Raw genomic sequence first — 23,081 nt, forward strand, 5'->3', positions numbered from 1 at the left:
CAAAATAAGTCTGTGATAGCCCCCATCCCTTTTGCAAGGGAGAATTATTGCCTTTGTAAAGGATCAACTACCAATATGTTCGTTTTCTTAAAAGCACTTTATCAGGTTTCATCTCTACAACAAATGTAAGTCTGAGACCATCTTCCTCGTAACAGAAAATGTGGACTTGCGCAAATATCATTAGAAACGGATAATTATGCAAATAGTTATTTTGCTTGCAAGGTATTAGATTATCAGTTGATAATATACATCATTCTTTGGAGTCTATGTAAGTGAGGTGACATGGTTGCCACTTTCTTTTTGCAAAAAAATACAGAAAAATCCCAGTGGTTTATTGCACTACAGATTCCTGTTGCTAAAATCCATATCAGTTGATGTCAGCCTTGAGTTCTTTGGTGTAGAGTCAACTTGTGGGCTATTGCTATTAATATTCTTATTGCGCCTGCTTTCGCACCTGTCAGCTCGCCATCTTCTTGCAGGCCAGCAGCACACGGTCAAGATGGTCCTAGTCTATTTTAGAACTAAATGGTAGCCTTCTGCATTCTGTACTGTAGTGACAGACAAGACAAGACAAAACCAAGTCACTTTTAAAGTAGTTGTTCCTAAAAACAGGGAGTTTTCATCCTTTCTTAAGATGGGCCAGTATTGGGTAAGCATAGGGTCTGCTTTTATAACTTAGAGGGAAAAATCAAGGTGTTTGCTCCAAAGGGTGATGTAGTCTTCAAAAACCTCTAAAGGAATATTTACGCTGCAATATTAAATGAATTTGCTGTGCCTTGTATACTTAATTGGATAGGTATACTATTTTTTTCAAGACTCTGCTACCTACCATTTTATGTGCAATATTCTCCTGCTGACTTAAAGAAATGCCTTGTTTTATGTAGTGACATATTGCAAAGCAGTAAGGACAGAAAATTCAGCAGTAAATCCTAGGAATCCCAACCAGGTTTGAGTCTGGTCACTGTTTGAATCCTGGGGTTAGGGTTAGGGTTAGTTAGGGGTGGGAGAGGGAAGTGGGGAAAATTACAGAGCCCCAAGAATGTGAAGTGCCAGGTGACACTGACAGAAAAAAAAAATAGTACCTCCTGGTTTCAGGCTCCTCTGGCTGGATGTATTACAGTGTGTATTGAGGGAAATACAGATAGTCCTCAATGTATGATCACAATTGAGCCCAAAATTTCTGTTGCTAAATGAGGCTTTAACTGAGGTTTGCCCCATTGTATGATCTTTCTTGACACATATATTAAAAATCACTGCAGTTAGGTTAGTAACATGGTTTTTAAGTGAATCTAGCTTACCCACTGACTTTGCTGGTCAAAAGATCACAAAAGGGGATCACATGGCCCCAGGACACTGCAACTGTCATAAATATGAGTCAGCTGCCAAGGGTCTAAATTTTAATCACATGCCTGTAGGGATGCTGCAATATTCGTATGTGAAAAACAATCACAAGTCACTTTTTTTCAGTGCTGTTCTAATTTCGAATGATCACTAAAGGAACTGTTGTAAGTCGAGGGCTTCCTGTAATAATTTTCACTAATTCCTCCTCCTTATGTCAACATGAACCTCCTAAAACAGAGTTGAAGGGAGTGGGATCTGTGAATTGAAGAAGGAACCTCTTCTACACTATCTCAATCTTCTTGTAAACAAAAAAACCCAAACTCCTGGAGTAGAAATTTGAGTCCACTGTGTCATGGACATTTTGACAACTGAGAGTATATCAAAAATTGAATAATGGGTTTTTTGTTTACACACACTCAGGCTTCAATAAACCTTATCAGTCCTGAAGAAGCCAGAACTCTGATCCTTTCACAGGCACAACCTACCTTTTGTTACAGCTGCTATGAAGCAGGATTCATCTGGAAGATTTCTGACCATCTGTGATAACCAGGAGAGAACAATGCAAGGTTAGTTCTTGGCTAGATTCCTAAATGTCTGCTTTAAAAAAAAAAAATTAACTGTGAGTTGCCGGAAAGGGAGAGATCAGCAACAGATGGCAATATGGTAAAGTGAGATTGTCAAGACACAAAAGCCAGTGTCAGTGTCGACATGAGAAGGTGTGTGTGCATGTGTACAGAGAAAAAGATGGACTGCAAAAGGCTCCGAGTTTGCTCTGTTAGTTTGTCTGAAACTCTTAATATAAGAATCCCCCAAATGGATTGTGTAAAGTGTAACTGCTTCTAAGCTTAAGCAAAGTGTGGTTTTGAACAGCTGAATGACCAGAACTTGGATTTTTTATTTGGAGTCAAGATACCAAGTTTGGTTTGAAGGTCTCCATCGTGGCATCTGTGGCTACTACAGTACTGTGCATATGCTATAATTACCTCAGAATCTAAGAGGGGATTGACCTTGCCTTTTTGCCTTTTTAATCTTTTGTAATATTTTAATTATAAAATAATACAGGAGACTGGTTTATTGCAGAGCAATTTATTCCAGCCTCATTATTTTGTCCACAAATACTTTAGAGTACACATAGGGCTAGAATATTAGAGGTGTCTAGACCAACCCCCTGCTCAAGGCAGAAATCCTTTTATCATTCCAGAAAAAATGGTTGTTCAATCTTTTCTTGAAACCTCCAGTGATGGAGCACTCGCAACTCTGATTAATTGTTCTCATTATCAAGAAATTCCTCCTCATTTCCAGGTTAGATCTTCCTCTGACAAGCTTCCACCCATTGCTTCTTGTCCTGCCTCAGGTGCTATTGAGCATAAATTAACCCCCTCTTTCCTGTGACAGCCCTTCAAGTATTGGAAAACTGCTATCAGGTCTCCTATATGCCTTTTGTTTGTTAGGCTAATATATCTAGTTTCTTAGGCATTCATCATGTGATTTAACTTATCTTTGTTGCTCTCAACTGCACTTTTTCTAGGGCCTCAGCATCTTTGTTGGATCATGATGACTAGATGGCAGTGTTCCATGTGTGGCCCCAATAGTGGTACCACCATTTCCTGGGCTCTTGATGCATTGGCTTTTTGGCAGCTCCTTACGTATACTTAAATGCTGGTCCACCAGAACACTTAAATCCCTCTCCCAGTTACTCCTGTTAAGCCAGGTACTGCCTATCCTCTACCTATGCACCTCGTTTTTCCTGCCTAAGCACAGGGCCTTACTTTTCTTACCACTGAGCTGCATCTTGTTGGATAGAGCCCAATGCTCAAGTCTGTCAATATCCTTCAGAATCTTGAACCTATTTTCCAAAGTAAGTAACTTGTCCCATAGATTTTCTTTACAAATAAAAATAATGATTAATTGCAATCTAAGTGCTTTCTTTGGAAATGCATTACTTCCATAGGGAAAAAAAAAGAAATAATGGGAGTAAAGTGGAAAGAGATAATATTCTTCGTCAATGGCAGGGTCCCCAGTTATAATGAAGGAGCACTCTGCGTCTCTGTCTGCTTCCAGAGAGCCATCTCCATGGCTGTCAGTTTAGAGAGAATCCAATATGTTCTCGGAATGGGATTTTTCACCTCGAACTCTTGGCCCTGCCTGTTTCTCCAACATGGTTTCGCCTCCGCGTTATTATGCCTCGGCACTTTGGGCCATGGCTCCTCTGTCCCAGTCCCTTCGCCGTGGCCCATTTGTCACAGTACAGTTCGCGTCGGGCTTTTTGGCGCACAGGACAGTTAGAAGCCAGCCAATTGGTGCAGGGGCTCAGGGGCTTTGGGAGTAGAGTGAGGGCTGCAGTTCAGAGGGAGGCTCTTGTCAGTTTGGCGCTTCAAACTGTCCTGTGTGCCCAAAAGCCCAATGTGAACTGCACTGCGATGAATGGGCCGTGGCAAAAGGACTGGGATAGAGGGGCTGTGGCCCAAAGTGCCAGGGTGTAATAATACAGAGGCGAAACCCTGGTGGAGAAACAGGCAGCGCCAAGAGTTTGAGGCGAAAAGTCCTAGATCCTTCTCAAGTGTTTTCATCAACACCACCAACCCCGAAACTGGGATTTCCAGAGTTCAGGAAAAAGAAGGGGAGTAGCAAAGTGATTGTTTCACTAGGTCATAATATGGCTGATTTAGCATGTTGTGTGACCCCTGCCAATTGTAGTTAAATAAAAAATAATCCATGGTGGTTGCGAATTAGAAAACTTTCAACTCAGATCTCATTTCTGTCTTTAGGCAAGGAAATACTTTTTTTCAGCTCCAGAAATCTACAGCAAAAAAGAGATATTTTGCTGGTTTGCCTTTCTGGATGGTTGGCATTCTTTTATCTGAAAATAATCTATAAAAATCACTGATAGCTGTTTTGGTTCATAAGATTTTTTCCCCCCAAAATAAAGTTGAGGTGTTTTTTTAAATGACTCATTAATCAATACACATGGATTTTGAGTTACCCAGAGTTCTTCCATCTACATCTGTATGCAAGATGATAAAGCTTCAGTCTACAGTTTTTAATTATTTTAAGATGCAGACCAGATGGAATTAATGCAAGGAGGTATATATGTTGTGTTTGTAGTTCCCAGAATTTCAAGCCATCATGAAGCCAAATTGGAGAGGGCAGGATTAGACCAATAACCTCTTTCAGAAATTCATGATCTACTTCATTATCTAAGGCTGTTCGGCTGAGAAAGATCACAATTCACTTCTCTCCAACACCCTCCCCCACCCCACTGTCCCCAGCTAATTCACTTGCTTAAGTCATTTGAAGCAATTTTTAGTTGGATTGTGTGTGTTAATAGAATAGGAATAGGAATAGGAATAGGAATAGAATAGAATAGAATAGAATAGAATAGAATAGAATAGAATAGAATAGAATAGAATAGAACAGAACAACCAGAACAGAACAGAGCAGAGCAGAACAGAACAGAACAGAACAGAACTTTTTATTGGCCAAGTGTGATTGGACACACAAGGAATTTGTCTTAGTGCATATGATCTCAGTGTACATAAAAGAAATTTCTATGTGAATGTCATTGAACCTGTTTGTTTTTTTTCAAATATGTTGACCATAGTTTATGGGGGGTTTATTCCAGAGCATCAGGAGGGCATGCCATGTAGATATCGCTCTAAATTTTCACAATCTGAAATTCTACCATCTAAGAAAACGCAGTAACTGAAACTGTGGTTTGATCTGGATTTCCCAGTCAAGCAATGCCTATTTATAATATGTCCTTTCAAGCATATATAATCAATCCATTCTCAACTGCTGAAATGACTTTATGGAAGAAAAAGAGTCCAATTCAGCCAAAGTTAAATGCTGGCAGAACTCACAAAAGATGCTAGTGTATGGACTGAACAATTAAAGTCAGAAGAGGACAAGAGATGGCTGGTTTTATCCAAATCATCTTTGGAGTTATTTGGGGTTAAACTATTCTCCCCATTTACCATGTTTATTTAAATAGCAAAACACATCCTACTTAATTTTTCAAGAAAAAAAGCTGGAGATACAGATAGCTGAAAACAGTTTATCCACTTCTAAACTTACCACTAAATTGCATTAAAGACACTTTCCTGATAGAATTTGTTGTTTGGTGAGGTGGGTAGCCACACAAATTGAACAAGCAAACAAGGAAATAGATATATAGTGATTGGTTGCAAGGTCCAACCACAATGCTACAGGTAAGGAAAGAGACAGGGATGCTATGGAACTGCCAAGGCTTTCCCAGTACAAAGATCAGCAGAAATGAATGAGGGCATTAGGACCTTTGGTGTCATTGTTACAGCCAGAATCCCATAGCATTAGGCAAAGATTCGCTTCCTTGAAAGTGCATGGTCAGAATGCTGCAAGAATAATAATTGTGATCTTCCAATTTCTATTCTTTAATCTTTGGAGACAAGGATTCAATCTTCTGTGTTTCTGAGAGGTAAGGCTGAGCAAGGCTCATTCTTAAAATAAGTCTGCACCATACCTGATCATTGACAAGGATGTGAATTCCTGTTGGCCCCTGTTTTGAAACCTGCTGGACCTGATTGGCTGGGACGCTAAGCAGTTCTGCCAATTTATTAGTCAGCTCCGTGGCAGTCAGTTCCTCCAGATATAACTCCTGGTATATAACTTTTGGGGAAGGAACATCAATATGTGAAATATTGTGCAGTTTTAAGAAATACAATTAAAAAAAAAGATTTACAACAATTTATACAACAAAATTATGCTATCGGTGCTTAAAAGTTGTGAAGGAGAGACTGTAATCTCCCAAATGAGCAATGTAGCTCCCTGGGGCATCATTGTGCCTGCAAATTCCTCCCCTGCTGCTTGCCACACTCTACCTCATCTTAATTTATTTTTTAGACTCTTTCATCAAAACTAGAAAAAAGAAACCCAACCACCTGGCATGCTGCAATGTAAACACCAGCCTCCATCATCTTCATTACTTCCGAGAATGCCTCAAAGCCTTAAATGACTCCCTTGGGCATTCTTAGAAAATGGTTTGGTGCTTTGTTTAGAGCTATCCCCATCTGGCAAGAAAAGCTGAGAACTTAGAAGGGACAATGAGTACTGACTTTGATCAGTTTTGCTTTGGGTAAATTAATGTTTTTGCAACCAGCTACACCTGCCTGGGAACCATTTTGTGACCAGGGAAAATGTCTTCCAAGACAGCTGTAACTTGCTAGAAAATTCCAGGGCCTCTTGTTTCAGTGCTTTGCCAGATCGGTTTGTTGTTGTGCTTAAATTTACAGAGGTCCCACTATTTAAAGTTGCTGATATTAAGCAGAACATAAACATAGTATGGAATATTGCATCTTTTAAAAAATGCAAAGCAGCACCACAACTGACTGTGCGGCTAAAAGGCCTCCTCAATCAATGGAGATGTGTTTGGATTGCTTGCTGGGAGGTGCACACAGGGGCCCTGAAATCATGTTTATGGAATAATTCTGACTTACCAGATGCTGGGTTTGGAGGAGCATTGTTTCCACTTGCTTCCAGTTCCTTGGACACATAAAGAATGAGACGAGGGCGCACAGTCCTAGAAAAAGAGAAGTCAGTCACTTTCTCTGATGTACCAAGATCTGGCAGGATGAAATGATTTCAAGAATTAGCTACAAAGTTCTCACCAGCTATAAATTCACTTGATAGTGGTAGTGATGATAGGGGCCTTGTGGGAGGAGTGGCCTAAATAAAATCAAGAAAACAGCCACAACTGTGCAACTGAAGCCCTGTTCCTTTTTATGATTCAGGTAAAACGGGAAGGGCCTCAATCATGCAGAACAGGGGTCTCCAACCTTGGTCCCTTTAAGACTTGTGGACTTCAACTCCCAGAGTCCCTCAGCCAGCAAAGCTGGGAGGGACTTGTGGACTTCAACTCCCAGAGTCCCTCAGCCAGGTACTCTGGGAGTTGAAGTCCACAAGTCTTAAAGGGACCAAGATTGGAGACCCCTGATGTAGAACACAGTAAGTGTTATTTGTGCCTGAGGTCCTGCCCCTTTCACCTAAATCATAAAAGGGGTGGGGCTTCAGTTGCATAGTTGTGGCTATTTTCTTGACTTTTTTAGATCCCACAGACACACACACACACACACACACACACACACACACACACACACACACACACACACATATCAGTGACATGGTTGCTGAATGGTATGGGTGAGCTAGACTTTCAAGTCCACAACTATCACATATTTTCACTGCAAGCTTGGGATGCCCAGATACAAAAAAGGAAGTTTAACAGCCTGATAGAAAAAGGAATTTTGAACCTCTTTTCAGTTCTCAGATTAAGGAGCCCATCCTCTTTTGTATTTAGCTATTCTCCCTAAGCTGTTTTTTAAAAATTCCAAAAAGAAAATTATGTTAAAAGTATTACTTTGGGGAGAAGGGGGAATGGAATTAATTTAATTCAAATTCAATTGTTAGACTCTGACAAGCACTCAATACTGCTAATAGGATGTAAAACAGTATGGGAAGAGATATTTAAAACAACAATAATTAAGAAAGTCAGAATAGGAAAATATCTTGGAGGTTATCTAGACCAATTGCTCAGTGCAGGATGCCCAGACTAGCACATGTCTCCTAGAGGCCATCCTGCCATTGAAGACCGTTAGTGCATAAAAACTCACCAAAATATATACCGTATTATTCAGACTATAAGACTCACTGGACTATAAGACGCACCTAGCTTTTGGGGAGGGGAAAAAATCTGCCTCCCAGCAATTTGCCTCCTTGCAGCAAAGAGCCTGGTCAGCATCAGCACAGCCTGAGTTAGCATGAGCAGCTGATTGGCAATTGGATCTGCCTCCCGGGATACTGCTTATCAGATTTTCCAGGCTGTGAGGATCACCGCTGCTGCTGCCTGTTGCTGCCTCAGTGTGCCCCATTTTTGGCCTCCGTGCACCCCATTTTTGGCCTGTTCCAAGTGGCAGGGATTGCTGCCGCAGCTACCTATTCCCACCGCCTGGAATGGGCCAAAAATGGGATGCACAAAGGTTGAAAATGGGATGTGCGGAGACGGCGATAGGCAGCAGTGGCAATGGGCGGCTATGGGCAGTAGCAACCCCACAGCCTGGAACAGCTAATAGGTGGTATTCCAGGAGGCAGATCCAACCGCTAATCAGCTGCTCATGCTAAATCAGGCTGTGCTGAAGTTGAACCGGCTGTTTGCTGCAATGAGGCAAATTGCTGGGAGGCAGAAGCGAAAGGGTGGTGGTGGGTGGGTGGGGCTTTGGCAACATTTGCTCTATAAGATGTACAGACATTTCCACTCACTTTGGGGGGGGGAGTACGTCTTATACACTGAAAAATACAGTAGCCTCTCCCACTAGCTGGCAGCTCAAACAGTCAGGAAGCTTCTTGTGTATCTAATCTGAAGTCCTTCCTAATAGTTAATCTCCTGGCTCTGGTTCTCATGTAATCATTGAATCACAATACTTTTACTTACTTAAAAAAGGGCCGTAATAGCTCAGGCTGTAAGAAGCCTGTTATTAGAACACAGCAGCCTGCAATTACTGCAGGTTCAAGCCCGGCCCAAGGTTGACTCAGCCTTCCATCCTTTATAAGGTAGGTAAAATGAGGACCCAGATTGCTGGGGGGGGGAATAAGTTGACTTTGTAAATATACAAATAGAATGAGACTATTGCCTTATACACTGTAAGCCGCCCTGAGTCTTTGGAGAAGGGCGGGATATAAATGTAAATTAAAAAAAAAATTTTGAGAGTGGGTTAGACTTGATTTTACATTTCAGCATATATTTATATTAAAAATTCAAGCTTGATCTTTGGTGACTTCATGGACTGGTCTGTGAACTTTCTTTGGTCTCCTGAGACAATAGTTTCATTCTTTCCCAATGTTTATTTCTCTTTTTAATAATGTTTAATAGAGGTTTTTTTTAAAAAAAATCCATAAAGTCGCTACCTTTGTTCATAACTCCATACCTCGCTTTTAGAGCATTTGAAAGTCTAATGCCATCTGCCATTCCACAGATCTGTACAAGATCATTGCGAGACAGTTTGAGCAAATCGGTTCCTGGAGGGAAGAAAAGAATTTAGAATTTGCTGATAATAGATCATTTTCAGAGAGCAAGGCAGAATTGGATAAAGGTTTATTTTACTATATTTATTCTGACCCATCACAATCCATAATGTAGTTAGAATTCTTTTTTTCATATTCGCAATATCAGAGATTGGCAGAGCCCATTTTTCATTATTTTTTTATTGCATAATCAATATATATGGTGTCTTGCACAGTAACTTAAGAAAAAAGAAGCAAAAACATCTATCATAAGAAAGTTGTAATTTAAATTCAGCTTTGGTGTTTCCTTTATCCTCTATTCAGAATAGTAGGTATATTCTAATTTAAGGAATGCTGGAGAAAACTGGGCCATTCTCCCGCATTTAAGATGTGTGTGGGGTTTATTTTAATGGTTTGATTTAGGAGGCCATAAAAGGCAGTGGCCTGGAAAAAAATGCAAATTTGCAAGGTTACACAGTCTTGGATGAGAAAAGAAGTCTCACCTGTGTAGCTGGCAAAAACCCTGGAATAATTGGAAAACCTGTTTTTGAGTAACCACTGTTGAGTTTCCAAAATGGAAGCACTTGGGTTCAGGGTCTGAAAAGAGGCAGAAAATTTAACAGGCATCTTTAATCAAGTCCACCAAAACAGGTTAGAAGAAACTCTCTCTGATAACAGATCCTTTGGAAGGCTAGAAGCTCTTCTTTAGACTATTGCTTTCTTTTCAGGGCCAGACTGGATCACAGAAAATTTATTCTGGAACTGAATTAGTCCTTATGAATCCTGTAGCCATATTTCATGATGTTCATATAATGGATTAGAAACCAACTCATTCTAAAAACCTCTGACAAATGCAATAATTTTAAATAAATGCTTTCTACATAAATATATATGTCAGAACTCTAATGCATCTTTAATTTTTGTCCCCCAAATTAGCCAAGAAGTCGTATTCTCTGATTAAAAACCTCTCCTTAATCCAGATGACTGTAGTTGGTTACTGATTTACAGGGATTAGGAAATTCTTCAACGCATGCTGGAAACATGCATTTTTATTATGTTTCATGTATTAAGAGTAAATGTTTCTGTCACATGAATTGTAGAAAGTATTTCACTTCAACATCCGCTAGGCAGATAAGTAATTCACATTTTGAGGGATTTGCCAAATGTTTCAATTCCTTTCAAATGTGAAACAGTTATTTTGAGTGCCAAAGAAACCATGTTGTTTTTTCTAGCTTAAAACACCTCCAAAGCAGTAAAAATACTTTCATTTGCAGTCGGCAGCTGTTTCAAGCTCAAAATAGGCATTTCCAAATATAGAATAGTTCATATTTGAAATATTTTGCCCGCTAGATATTTTGCTAATATCTTGCTCCACTATTATGGCTCCAGATTACATGGGTAAATATTCAGAACTTTTCTGCATTCATTGCAACAATTGGAAAAGTCAGAAATAATGAAAAGGAATTCTCAAAATCTGTGCTTTAGCAGCTTCATCTACAATAAATTCAGTGCTGTAGGCAAAATAGTGGGCAGCCACCACCAACCTGCAGATGCATTGGATTACAGCTTCTGACATTCCCTGGTTACCCTTACACATGTGGAGGCTATTGCAGTAGGAAAAGCTGGCTAAGACAGTGGTGTATCATGTAAAGCAGAAATAGTGAACCTGTGGTCTGCCTGGTGTGCTGACATGAAATTCTGGGTATAACTTACAATTAGGCTAGGCTTCTTAATGATGCTGGAAGTTGTGGTTCAGCCACATCTGGAGCAATAAGCCTGGAGCAATAAGCCATCTGGAGCACCAATTTAAGACGATATATTGTAGATAGTGGATGAGATATCCTATGAGTTTGTTTCTCTCCCCAATAAATGAATGTTAGAAACAGCAGCACCATTTAGCTTAACATTTTAATTAAATGGTGATGAGCCAAACATCAGTTAGCTGCCAACTTTGGGTATATTAGGTGTTCTTTCATAAACTGAATTTCATTTGTTTTTAAAAAATTAACTGGAAATTAAACTTTACCACCAGGGGGCACCCTTACATTGTATTTACTGCAAACTTAAGCACAGACTGAATAAAATTTGTCAATCCCAGCTGACATCACCTGTTGGTAGATTGTGTGGCTTCATCAGTCTAGTGCAGGGGTCTCCAACCTTGGTCCCTTTAAGACTTGTGGACTTCAACTCCCAGAGTCCCTCAGCCAGCAGAGCTGGCTGAGGAACTCTGGGAGTTGAAGTCCACAAGTCTTAAAGGGACCAAGGTTGGAGACCCCTGATCTAGTGCCTCTGTAAAGATAGCCATTTCTGCTGGTCATATTAGTCTACTGCTGGTAGCTTACTATATTCTACGCTAAAGCAGGGAAGACAGGATAGTCACCTCATAGTTAACTAGTAGAATGGTTCACAAAATGGACTTTTCCTGAAAGCGTTTGCTTTAGTTTAATGGAGAACAGGATCTGGACAAATTCAAAATATCAAAAGAGCCATCTAGATTTTATTTAAGCTTCATTTATTTTATTTTAATAATATGGCCTTCATAAATAGTTCCACCCGCCTACAGATGCTATTTGTTACCTCTGCCATGCTCTCTGATGAGCTGTCCAAGGCATAACTGGGTGAGGAGCAGACCCTGCCAAAAAGAGCAACAAAGGCAGTTTATCTTACAGATATCCGAAGACCGAAATAGAGAAGGAATGCTGTTATAGATGTCTCAGCCTAGTGTACCTTTCAGGCGTCTGAAGCTTGAAGGGATGTGGAGAGACAAGACCAGGAGTTGGTGAAGGACTATTGAGATTGCTGGAAACTTCAGGCCAAGGGGCGCACTAAGGAAAAGCATAGGAAGAAATAGATGGGAGGAGATAAATGTTATATCCTGGAATTTGCACTCTGCAATTTCTGAATTTAAAGCAAGTTTATCATTCTGAAATGAAGCAGGATATTGTGGGAGAGATCATGGGTGGTTGGTGTGTTGGAATTGACTATCCCATGTGACATTTTACTGCATGTTTCATTAGCAAAGGTGCATCAGATTCGTTTCATATAATCCCAGCTATTATAGTCTGGCTAGCGTGTAAATGAATGGTTTACTGAAATGTGTGAATTTGGCCATTGTATCTTATTCAAATCATTGTTAAAAATAAACTACGATGTGTGTGTGTGTGTGTCTGTGTGTGTGTCATCATTTTAGCCATTATGTATCCCTTGCAGGATGAAGGCCTCTTCCGCATGTTTCCAACCTATACTGTCCTAAATTTTCTTTTGCCAATTGGTCCCACAATACTTGCTGATGTCGTTGATCCATTTTGTTTTAAGAAATAAACATAGATAATGTTGTGAAATGTTACTTTTGTCTTTTGTTTCAACCCCATAAATTCTAGAAGTTATCCTTCTTGGACTGACTTCTTATGTTGCTAATGAAAGTAAAATTTTAAATCAGACGGAGCTCTTAGGCAGCAAAAAAAGGATGCAAGAAGAAGCACAAGTACCTCTGTCAATACTGTGGTGTCATATGAAGGCTGGTACTTCTCCCGCTCCTGGAGGGACTGTTTTTCAATCTTCTCCCTATCTGTTTTCTGTTTCCTGTCTGCTCCTTTGGGCTGGGGGAAAAACAGCCTCACTTAAAATATAGCAGATATTCAACAATATTTGATTCATGTCAACTAATCATGCATCTCATGAAACTTCTCTGCATATAGTAATGTATGTTGAATAACTGGGCAGTGGAACCTATGACCAACCTCTGCTGATTATTCTGTCTTCTGAACATTCTTTCTGCTACTTAGATCCTTAATGTTCACACAAGAATGGCATTGCCCAAGACTGTCACCACCCAACAAAACTGCATATGAATCAGCCTTTAACTCAGCTCTCATTCCATTTCCAAAAAGAAAAGCCTGCTCGGCAGCAGTGCTTGCTGAAGAATACGTGGTCCCCTTAGGCCAATGTGAAGGTTTCCATTTTTAGAATGATTTGGAAGGAGGGATGACATTGGCATCTCCTAAGCTTTGACACCCTCCACCTTAACTTGGCAATGATTCTTTTACTCCGTCCTGCTTTCATTATACTGTACCCAGGGCAGGGGATAGGAATTGTAGTATCCTTGTAGTAGGAATCCTTTTTTTCAACAACTCTGTTTGCCCCTACTGAGTCAGGCAACATTACCTTGAAGACTTTGATGAGACAGCTGGCGGAATGCAAGTGTTCCATGTGCTCACCCTTCTCATTGGGCTTGAAGGTGTCAACCTGGATGCGAAAGGGGACCCCTTTTTCCCCACCATTCTTACGAAGTGTGAACTCAGTGCTAATGCAGTGGACCTGTTTCAAAGAAAGAAAGAGGAAGCTGACATGCCTCTCTCAGTTGGAAGAAATGCTGCTGGATCAGACCACAAGCATATCTAGCCAGCAGATGATCCCCAAGTGGCCACTGAAGGACCTGAGTACCATGCTTTCCTTCACACACCATTGGTTCCCCATAATTAGTGTGGAGGGGCAATTAACTTTCTGGAAGTAACATACAATCACCATAACTAATCGATTTTCTGCAGCCTTGAAATTCATAACTACTCTCTCATCTTGGGAAATTTCCTCTGATCAGCTAGAATGAGAGTATTGATGCTTTGTTGTAGCTGGTATTGTTGACCTGGACTGGTTCTACACAGTTTTGGGGCAGAACATTTTTTTAATGTATCGCCCTGATTCCTTTTGTGTGGAAAGCAGGTACTTTGGTATTGATCTACAGCCTTTCTTTTCGAAGCCAATTTTGCTTCCCCTGTACATAAAAGCTGGGGTTATACAAATCAATTCTTGCAATTTGAAGGTCATTGTTTAAGAAGCAAGAACGTCATTTGAACACAAGGGAGTGAAATTTGCAGGGTAGTCACAGGGTTATCAAAATATAATAAAAATTGGGAGGGGGATAATTGGTGGAGGATCCCCTAATATAATCTACTGTGTGCCCATTGACCGTGAAATGTTCGCTAACTTAGTGAGGAAGAACAAAGAAGAATTGATGGCTGAAATCCTGAATGAGGAAGAATCCATGCTGACCTATATTGTTGCAGATTCCCCTCCATATCTTTTTCATATATATTCTGAAATTTTCTATCGTCGTACCAATATCCACCTAGTAGATACTTGCTCTAGGCACAGGATTTGGGCTTATTTGTTGTGTAAAACGGTGACCATTTCAAAATTATGCAGGAAGCAAAACTAGGATGAGCCGAATCACAATATTGGTGTGGTCCTGTGGGAAACCTGCCTGTGAGGTGAGTTCGGCTGTCCCATTCCTCACCCAGCCAGCTTCTGTGCTTATGGCAGGACTAGAACTCAGTCCCCTGGTTTCTGGGCCAGCACCTTAACCACTACACCAAACTGGCTCTTTCTTTTTTCCTGATTATTGGATGGGAGGGGGGCAGAAAGGGAGCTTTCATTGCTTTTAAGCCTGTTGTAAAATTTGCACTACTGTTTTCATAAAAGGAAATGAAAGGGCAAGGGGACGAAGACCAGCCTACTGACCAGCAGGTTGCTACCCACCTGCACAAAGACTGAAGTGCGCTTAGTTGGGTCCCACAGGAATTCCACAGTGTTGAGCAAAGTGGAGGGCATGTGGGGTTCCAGAATGCCCACAGACATGGGGATATCTACAACAGGCCAGAAAAGGAAAAACCTATCAGAACCCTTTCGTGAAAAGGGAGCAGGGCGGGGAGAAGAAGCTGCATGGAATCACCCACGGAAATCCCAATTTGATCAAGAATGTTTCCTTTACTCTTTCCCTTCCCTTCCCCCCACCCCCCCAAATGTATTCTCAATTTTTTCATGGGGATGGCTGGCTTGACAATCCTGCAGTCCTCTTTCCAAGGAAGGGTGGGGGAGGGCATCTGCAGGGTCGATAAAGTCCACCGGGGCAGCCACAACTTTGCCCTGAAGATTTTGCCTCTTGTTTCAAAAAAAAAAAAAAATGCAACAGGGACCATATTTTCTTGAAAAAAAATAAAGGACAAACCTGAAAAAAGAGCAAATCTGAAAGAGGTTCATTTAAAAAAATACGTTTATAAATCTTGTTTTACAAATAAAGCTTCAAGGGTAAAACCAAGACAATAAATAAAACTAAAGGACAGATTTCTGCATCTTGACTTTTTTGACTTGCTTTTTTGACTTAGGTACACTTAGGGTACCTAAGTGTTTGTAAGGGCAGCAAGCGTGCGCTTTAATTAGAATGCTCTTATTGTACTGTGTGATGGATGCAGAGGATGGCAAGTATAGATTAAAATAGAAAGGTTCTTCCAGCCCAGGTATGGAAACAGGGAAAGACAAAACATTAGATGCTGGTGAAACAGCAGATAAGCCAAGAATTGTGTCACAAAAGCTTGTAATGGTATTGCGGTAGAAACTAAGGCTTCAGGAACAAAAAAGGACCATGGAGCAGCCCTTCTAAATGGAGACGATATACTGCTAAGTGAACATCCGCAATTTCTTTACCCATAGCCCTTGACATAAATGATCACTTAATGGCCTTTTGAAGTTATAAAGGCACTGGAAAAAATGACTTAGGATGAAATCCTTTCACGGATGACCTTTGCAGGGTGCCCCACAGTCTTGGGATCAAAATTTGGTACTTGGCAACCAGCATGTATTTACAGTAAATATTTGGGGTCCTATGATCAACATTTGCAACCCTGCCAGCCATTTTATTTATTTTTATTTATTTATTTATTTTGTCACAACAGTATATATAAGCATAAGCATGAAAATAACTATATAATATATAAGCATATATATAAGCATAAGTATGTAATAACGATATTAATTGGATATAACGAAAGGACAGGAACGGTAGGCACGTTTGTGCTCTTATGCACGCCCCTTACAGACCTCTTAGGAATGGGGTGAGGTCAATAGTAGATAGTCTTTGGTTAAAGCTTTGGGGATTTTGGGAAGAGACCACAGAGTCAGGTAGTGTGTTCCAAGTATTAATAACTCTGTTACAGAAGTCATATTTTCTGCAATCAAGATTGAAGAGGTTAACATTAAGTTTAAATCTATTGTTTGCTCTTTTATTGTTGTGATTGAAGCTGAAGTAGTCTTCAACAGGAAGGACATTGCAATAGAGGATTCTATGAGTTAAACACAGGTCCTGTCGAAGGCGGTGGAGTTCTAAGTTTTCTAAACCCAAGATTTCAAGTCTGGTGGCATAAGGTATTTTGTTGTATTCAGAGGAGTGGAGAACTCTTCTTGTAAAATATTTCTGGACACGTTCAGTTGTATTGATATCTGAAATGTGGTATGGGTTCTGAATGTCTGAAATATCGTATGGGTATTTTCCAACCAGAAAAGAAAATAGGAGAAACTGGATTTGCTTAATAACTCCATGATTCACTTAACAACTGCTGTGATTCACAAAACATTGGTTTAAAAAAAAGATGTAAAATTGAGCATGATTCATTTAACATCCACCTCACTTAGCAGTGGAAATTCTGGTACCAACTGTAATCATAAGTCAAGTGCTACCTGTACAGCAGACCTGAAATGATCGATCCATTTCTCTGTGTTCATAGCAGGCATTCTCACAATTACAATCTCTTTGGAAGATTATTATGAAAGCACATTCCAAGTTAGGGGCGTAGGCAGAGGTGGGTTTCAGCAGGTTCTGACCAGTTCTGGAGAACTGGTAGTGAAAAATTTTATATAGTTTGGAGAACAAGAACCGGTAGTAAAAATTCTGACTGGCCCCGCCCCCATCTATTCTCTGCCTTGCAAGTCACAGCTGATCGGGAGGAAATGGGGATTTTCCAATAACCTTCCCCTGGAGTGGGGAGGGAATGGAGATTTTACAGTATCCTTCACCTGCCATGCCCACCAAGTCATGCCACGCCCAACAAGCCACACCCACAGAACTGGTAGTAAAAAATTTTGAAACCCACCACTGGGCTTCGGTAAATAATACCGCTCCTCCCCCTTTGAAAATACACCTTACCAATATCCAGGATGCGGTCACCTGGCCTGTTCCATCTCCATCCCTCTAATTGTTGGTGTTCTGTGTATTGCAGTCTTCGGTCATGGAAGACCACCCTGATTACACTCTAATCAAGAGAGAGAGAGAGAGGGAAGGGGGTAGGGGGGGTAGGGAGAGAGCCAATATTTTTTTAATCCAGTTTTACCATCAGAGTGCTGCATTGAGTCATAGACAACTGGTTGTTCTTTTGGCTGCTCATAGGAGAAATACTGTTGAGATTTAATGGTTGCACCACTCATCAGACCAAAGAGATGTTGGTGGGAATGAATTTTTGGACTCTGTGATTTTTGTCTCAAAGACACTGAATTGGTTGAACTGTATAAAGTTCTGTTCTAATTAATTTTCAGCCCACTTTCTGTTGAATAAGATTTTCTTCAGACAAACTCTGCAAGCAAACCATGATGGGAATATCCAGGATTTGAGAGTTTCTGAAGAAAATCGTTTCTCTGGGAATTAATGATTAATTATGGGTTCTACTATTCCATAGGCAGTGAATTTTAGAAAAATTGTAATATGTTGCGTGAGTGAGTTCCATGGTTTGTTATAAGATAAAGCTTCAGGAGGACTCGATTTTCAAAAATGCCAATCTGTTCTCCTATCCTATGCTTTACCTTCAGCAGCTTCCGTCCCTCAGCAAATTCACCTATTTTGGGATTACACAGCATCCGGATTTCATATGATTGCCCTGGAAAATAATAATACAGCATGTGGAATGTGAAATTGGCCAAATATGCCAAACATTGCCTCAAAATCCAAAATATCATCCTTTAATGTTCCATGTTTGTTTTCTAATACATTTTCAAATGAAGAAGAGAAATACGTAAGTAAGTCAATGAAGGAGTACTGAGAATCTAAATTACTGCTCAATATCAGAGGTGGGTTTCAGCAGGTTCTGACCAGTTCTGGAGAACCGGTAGTGGAAATTTAGAGTAGTTTGGAGAACTGGTAGTAAAAATTCTGACTGGCCCCGCCCCCATCTATTCTCTGCCTCCCAAGTCCCAGCTGATCAGGAGGAAATTGGGATTTTGCAATAACCTTTCCCTGGAGTGGGGTGGGAATGGAGATTTTATAGTAATCTTCCCCTGCCATGCCCACTAAGGCACGCCCACCAAGGCATGCCATGCCCACCAAGCCACACCCATAGAACCAGTAGTAAAAAAATTCGAAACCCACCACCGGTCAGTATATCATTAAGAAATTAAAAGTAACATGCAAAGTATATGAAATTATTTTAATAATTCCCAAATTTCCACTCCTTTAAAAATACAAAAAGAACTATTAAAAACATTATTAGTTTATAATTTTCTCTTCATTTTATTATGACCGATGTACCAAGACATTTGAATGTCTATAAATTTAAAACTGTTGTGTATGTTTTGAAGTAGAGGAGCTCTTAAGGGTTGAGTTCTTAGACTACAGATATCAAACTCAATCACATCACATGACATATCATGACATATCATGAAATTTTTTGCCTTAGTGGAGCTGGGATGGGTGTGGCCTCGCGTGACGCATCCAGGCCGCAGGCCGCCAATTTGACAGGCCTGTAAAATGGTGCTAAACTATGATTTGCTTAATCATACTCCAATAACCCATGATTGTGCTAAGGCATACATTCACCAAGCATGATGGCATAGTTCACATCACATATAAGCAAAAATATTCCAGTTATTTTACTGTTAATTTTAAATGTAAATTGATCATAGTCTTAATCCAACCAATAACAATCCATAACTGCACCTCCACAGATCATCTATAATTTTGCTTTTAAAATGATCTTGCCCTCTCCACCCCCATATCAATGTTTCTCAAGCTAAGCAACTTTAGGATGTGGACTTCAAAGTCAGCAAGGAATTCTGGGTGTTGAAATTCACACATCTTAAAGTTGGTCAGGTTGAGAATCACTGATTTATATGAAGATATTCACAACAAAGCAACAAAATTTAAAAAAAAACCATTTGTGAAAATATGTTTCAGTAGAATCTACTTCTGTAAGTCTAAATTCAGTTGCTAAACCGCACCATGCATTCTTACACCAATGTTATGCTATGTTAGTGTTAAGGCAGCCAAAAAGAAATAACACATTGTGCAGACCCAACCCATGTGGCTAGTTTTTGGTAAAATATATTGTGCAAGCCTTGACAATGAGTTAATTCAATAATCAGATTAAGCATATTGTGTAAACACAGTATATAGTTCTAACAAAAGATCTTCTGCTGGATAAAATGCAACCTTTAGCTTTTAATTAGAAAGGCAATCAATCTTGCAGTGTGTTAGGATTTAAATGGTTGAAAGCCTTATTGTTACCTGGTTCAGCTGTCAGTTCACGGAAGGTCTGTAATTTACCTTTCTCTTCCAACAGTAGAGGCTTTGGGTGGGGTTTGTGTGTGTGTGTGTGAATTCAGTCATTTTTGTGTCACAATGTTATTTAGGCAGTGGAACCTGCCTGTAATGCGTTATGTTTACCACTAGGAGGCAGCTTTTAAGTAGAACTTGGTCATTTCCCCTCTCTCTCCTGCACCACCTCCCTTCATTTATAAAATCTTACCTTGGTTGAGATAGGTAAGAGTTTCCTCATGCTGTTTGACAGCTGGAGAGGTAACGGCACACAGAATATACTGGAAAGATGGGCAGTGCTGCTCAACTGATGTTGAGATGTTTGGTTCTTCCTGCTTTAGGAACGGCAGCGCCAGTGGCTCTCTGCAATAGCGAAAAAAGTATGGATAAGAGACATAAGAATATCACTTTGGTGTAGTGGTTAATGCATCAGACTACAACCTGTGAAATTGTGAGTTATAATCCTGACTTAGGCACAAAGCCAGCTGGGGGCCGGTCACTCTCTCTCAGCTCTAGGAAGCAAGCAATGGCAAAGAATTCCAAAATTTTGCCAACAAAAACTTCAGGAAGTAGGATTTGCCAAAAGGAAGGTGTATGTGTGTGTGTGTGTGTGAGAGAGAGAGAGAGAGAGAGAGAGAGAGATTTTTTCAAGGAAAGTTCTACATGATAATACATTCAGAAGCCAAGAAATTACTGCAAAAGTGTACTGTACTTGTTCAATTTATGTAGCCACCCATCTCGATTTGTGATTCTGGATAGTTCACGTAATTAAAATGACTATAAAATAATAAACAAATTACAAAACACAATAAATAACACCATTAAAACAAAAAAAGATAATCAGCAGGAAGTTACAGGTCATGTGTCAATCAACACAACCATCTTACAGACTTCACATCACCGCTGGATTCCCAACACCATGTCTTCAGAATCTTTTAAAAGTCATTTTTGTGACAAAAGGTAAGGTAACAGTAACAGAGTTGGAAGGGACCTTGGAGGTTATCTAGTCCAACCCCCTGCTTATGCAGGAGACCTATACTAGGGATTTGAACCGCTGAACTACCGACTTTTCTGATCAACAAGCTCAGCATCTTAGCCACTTGGTCTAAATATCTGTGTAGTAACTAAACGGCAGGATGAAAGGAAGAGTTACAAAGTGCATTTTCTCTAAGATTACTTGTTATTTTTGCATCTTTTTTTCTTTTTTCTTTTGCAAATAAGCAGGAGGTAGTAGATCACTGCAGCTTTTTAATCCTTGGTTGGTTCACGTTAGCAATCTTCCCTTCTGAATCCTGCACTGGTTGTAAATTCCTCAGTTGAGGACATGCTCAGAGGCACTTAATTTTTAGCACATCACAAATGCCCGTGCGGTCTTTATTTGGTATCCACTTTGGATCAGCACTTTTACTAAAACCCCAGAGAAATTTTTTAAGTCTACCTGTAATACTGTGCAATGATAATGTCTTAAACTAACCATAATTTGAATGCTAAGTCTACATTGGCTTGTTTACTTTAAAATTAGTTCTTTCACATTCTGTTCTGCATTGACATTGTTAATGTCAATTTTACAACTGCACGTTGTTTGACTGTAAAATATGTAATTAGTCTTTATCACAATATATGCCAGTATTAGTCATTAGTAGCAAGCAAAATTTTTGAAGGGGGGGGAGTAAAAAGAGAACATTCTCTGTCTGTTCCCACAGATAAGTTATACAAGAAGCCCAGTTTTCCATGACATATAAAAAGGCTGCATCACAAAAAGGCTTTTGTAAATGTCTCTAGCCAAATTACTAATAATAGGGTGGCCTTGGGCCAATGGCTGACTATCTACCTAATGTACTTCACAGAAACATTTCATGCTTTCTGGAATTGGATTTCTGACCTTGAGCTCTCAAAAGTGAAATGTTTTTTTTTAATATATATATATACAAATGTTTTGGTGTATGGCTGCAATTCTGGACTTCAACTATCACCTCTTCCTCTTGAGATGCCATTAAAATGAGCTAGTGAAAGAAGGTTTGGCTAAAGAAGCTGGAGGTCTAATAAGAGAGAAGAGTAGTACTGTGATGAACAGTAAGAGTGCCAAAATTAAAAAGGCTGCAAGGGCTTGTGCATCATTAATATTTGTGTAGAAGAGGATACTTTAACATTTAGCCCCTATTTTTCCCAATTAAACAGCCCTTAAATGCAATCCAAAGCAGATGAGGGAAGAAAGAAAGGGTGGAGGTGGAGGATAGCAATTCCCCCCCTCTTCATTAGTATGCAGAGGGGGGGGATGCTATCCCCCCCTCTGCATACTAATCAGGATGGCAGTGAAGGAATTCTAATGGAATTAAGAAAAGTGTTCCTGTTAGCCTCTGAGCAAGATCCAGATCCTGCTGGATGTTGAATATGATCTTCTCAAGCAGTAGCAGAGCAAAGATGGACCCCACACTCCCTGCTGTGCCATTCTTAAGGTCCTACCTGTCTCCAGAAGTTAAATGCAAATATGGTCTAAACGAGATCTGTCACTCATGTCAGTTTATACCAAAGAAATGGACAAGGTGTGCTATTATTCTTTTTTTTTGATCTCTGATGCCAACACTTCATTCCCCTCATTTAACCACAGAATGGGAAAAACAGTGATACTCAGGTTTAAGTGGCTTTAAATTTGGAAGAGACCAACTTATGGATGAGAAATCTTTTTATAGCGACTATCCAGGATAGCACCATGCAAATCCTATGTGAGTAGAATGACAGCTCGGCATGCAAAGTACTGGGAAGAGAGAGGGAGCAAAATATAGCAAAGTCTTCATCCTTTCTGATAGTCTGACTGTGAGCTTTCCATTCTCTTGAAATAAGCAAAATTCTGGAAGCTGAATCACTACAACTATTTCATGAATCCCAGCACGAACAGGTATATTTACTTGCATGCTTCTTCTTCTTCTTCTTCTTCTTCTTCTTCTTCTTCTTCTTCTTCTTCTTCTTCTTCTTCTTCTTCTTCTTCTTCTTCTTCTTCTTCTTCTTCTTCTTCTTCTTCCAGATCTCGGCTGTTGGCATAGCTGAAAGGGAGGGGTAAAAAAAGAAGCTGCTCACCTTATGAGATTGTTTCCAGGGCAAGGATACATTTCTCCCGGACTTGGCCAGTAATGATCAGGTTGGGTATGCCAAAAAAGCATGACTGATGGATTTCCAAAGGTAGATTGGAGAAGTGGCAAGAGTTCAGGGAAGGGGAGAAGTGAAGTCCCAGCTCTTCAGCAGTTACTTAGTGCTCTGGAGTGTTGCTTCTTTTTTCTTTTTATGCACCTGCCGGCCAGGTAGGTGTGGTCAGAGAAAAGTGTTGTCTGATTGGCTGAGGTGCAACTCTTTTTTTTTTTAC

The 23,081-nt window shown here is 40.1% G+C and overlaps 2 protein-coding genes across 3 annotated transcripts in view; one reads left to right on the forward strand and one right to left on the reverse strand.

Annotated features, from left to right (window-relative positions):
- The window catches only part of FBXL20 (F-box and leucine rich repeat protein 20), an 81,978-nt gene extending 80,163 nt beyond the window's left edge, over window positions 1-1,815 (forward strand). Inside the window, exon 18 of one of the 2 annotated variants that reach the window (XR_009155018.1) lies at window positions 1,762-1,815. The gene's annotated coding sequence lies outside the window, so the exon portion shown is untranslated. The remainder of the gene's footprint in view (window positions 1-1,761) is intronic. The other variant, XM_058182139.1, reaches the window with a different exon arrangement.
- On the reverse strand, window positions 23-22,881 carry LOC131197730 (transcription factor CP2-like protein 1). The gene is made up of 15 exons (XM_058182167.1): window positions 22,799-22,881; window positions 19,935-20,086; window positions 17,998-18,071; window positions 17,348-17,453; window positions 14,908-15,014; window positions 13,537-13,689; window positions 12,861-12,971; window positions 12,100-12,197; window positions 11,950-12,004; window positions 9,876-9,969; window positions 9,297-9,387; window positions 6,813-6,895; window positions 5,840-5,985; window positions 1,827-1,878; window positions 23-548 (listed from the first exon to the last, which is right to left on the reverse strand). The coding sequence occupies exons 1-15, from the start codon at window positions 22,879-22,881 to the stop codon at window positions 511-513; spliced, it is 1,443 nt and encodes a 480-aa protein (XP_058038150.1). The 3' UTR covers window positions 23-510.
- Window positions 22,882-23,081: the final 200 nt, after the last annotated feature.

The sequence above is a fragment of the Ahaetulla prasina genome, chromosome 4, assembly GCF_028640845.1.
Source record: "Ahaetulla prasina isolate Xishuangbanna chromosome 4, ASM2864084v1, whole genome shotgun sequence".
Lineage (NCBI taxonomy): Eukaryota > Metazoa > Chordata > Lepidosauria > Squamata > Colubridae > Ahaetulla > Ahaetulla prasina.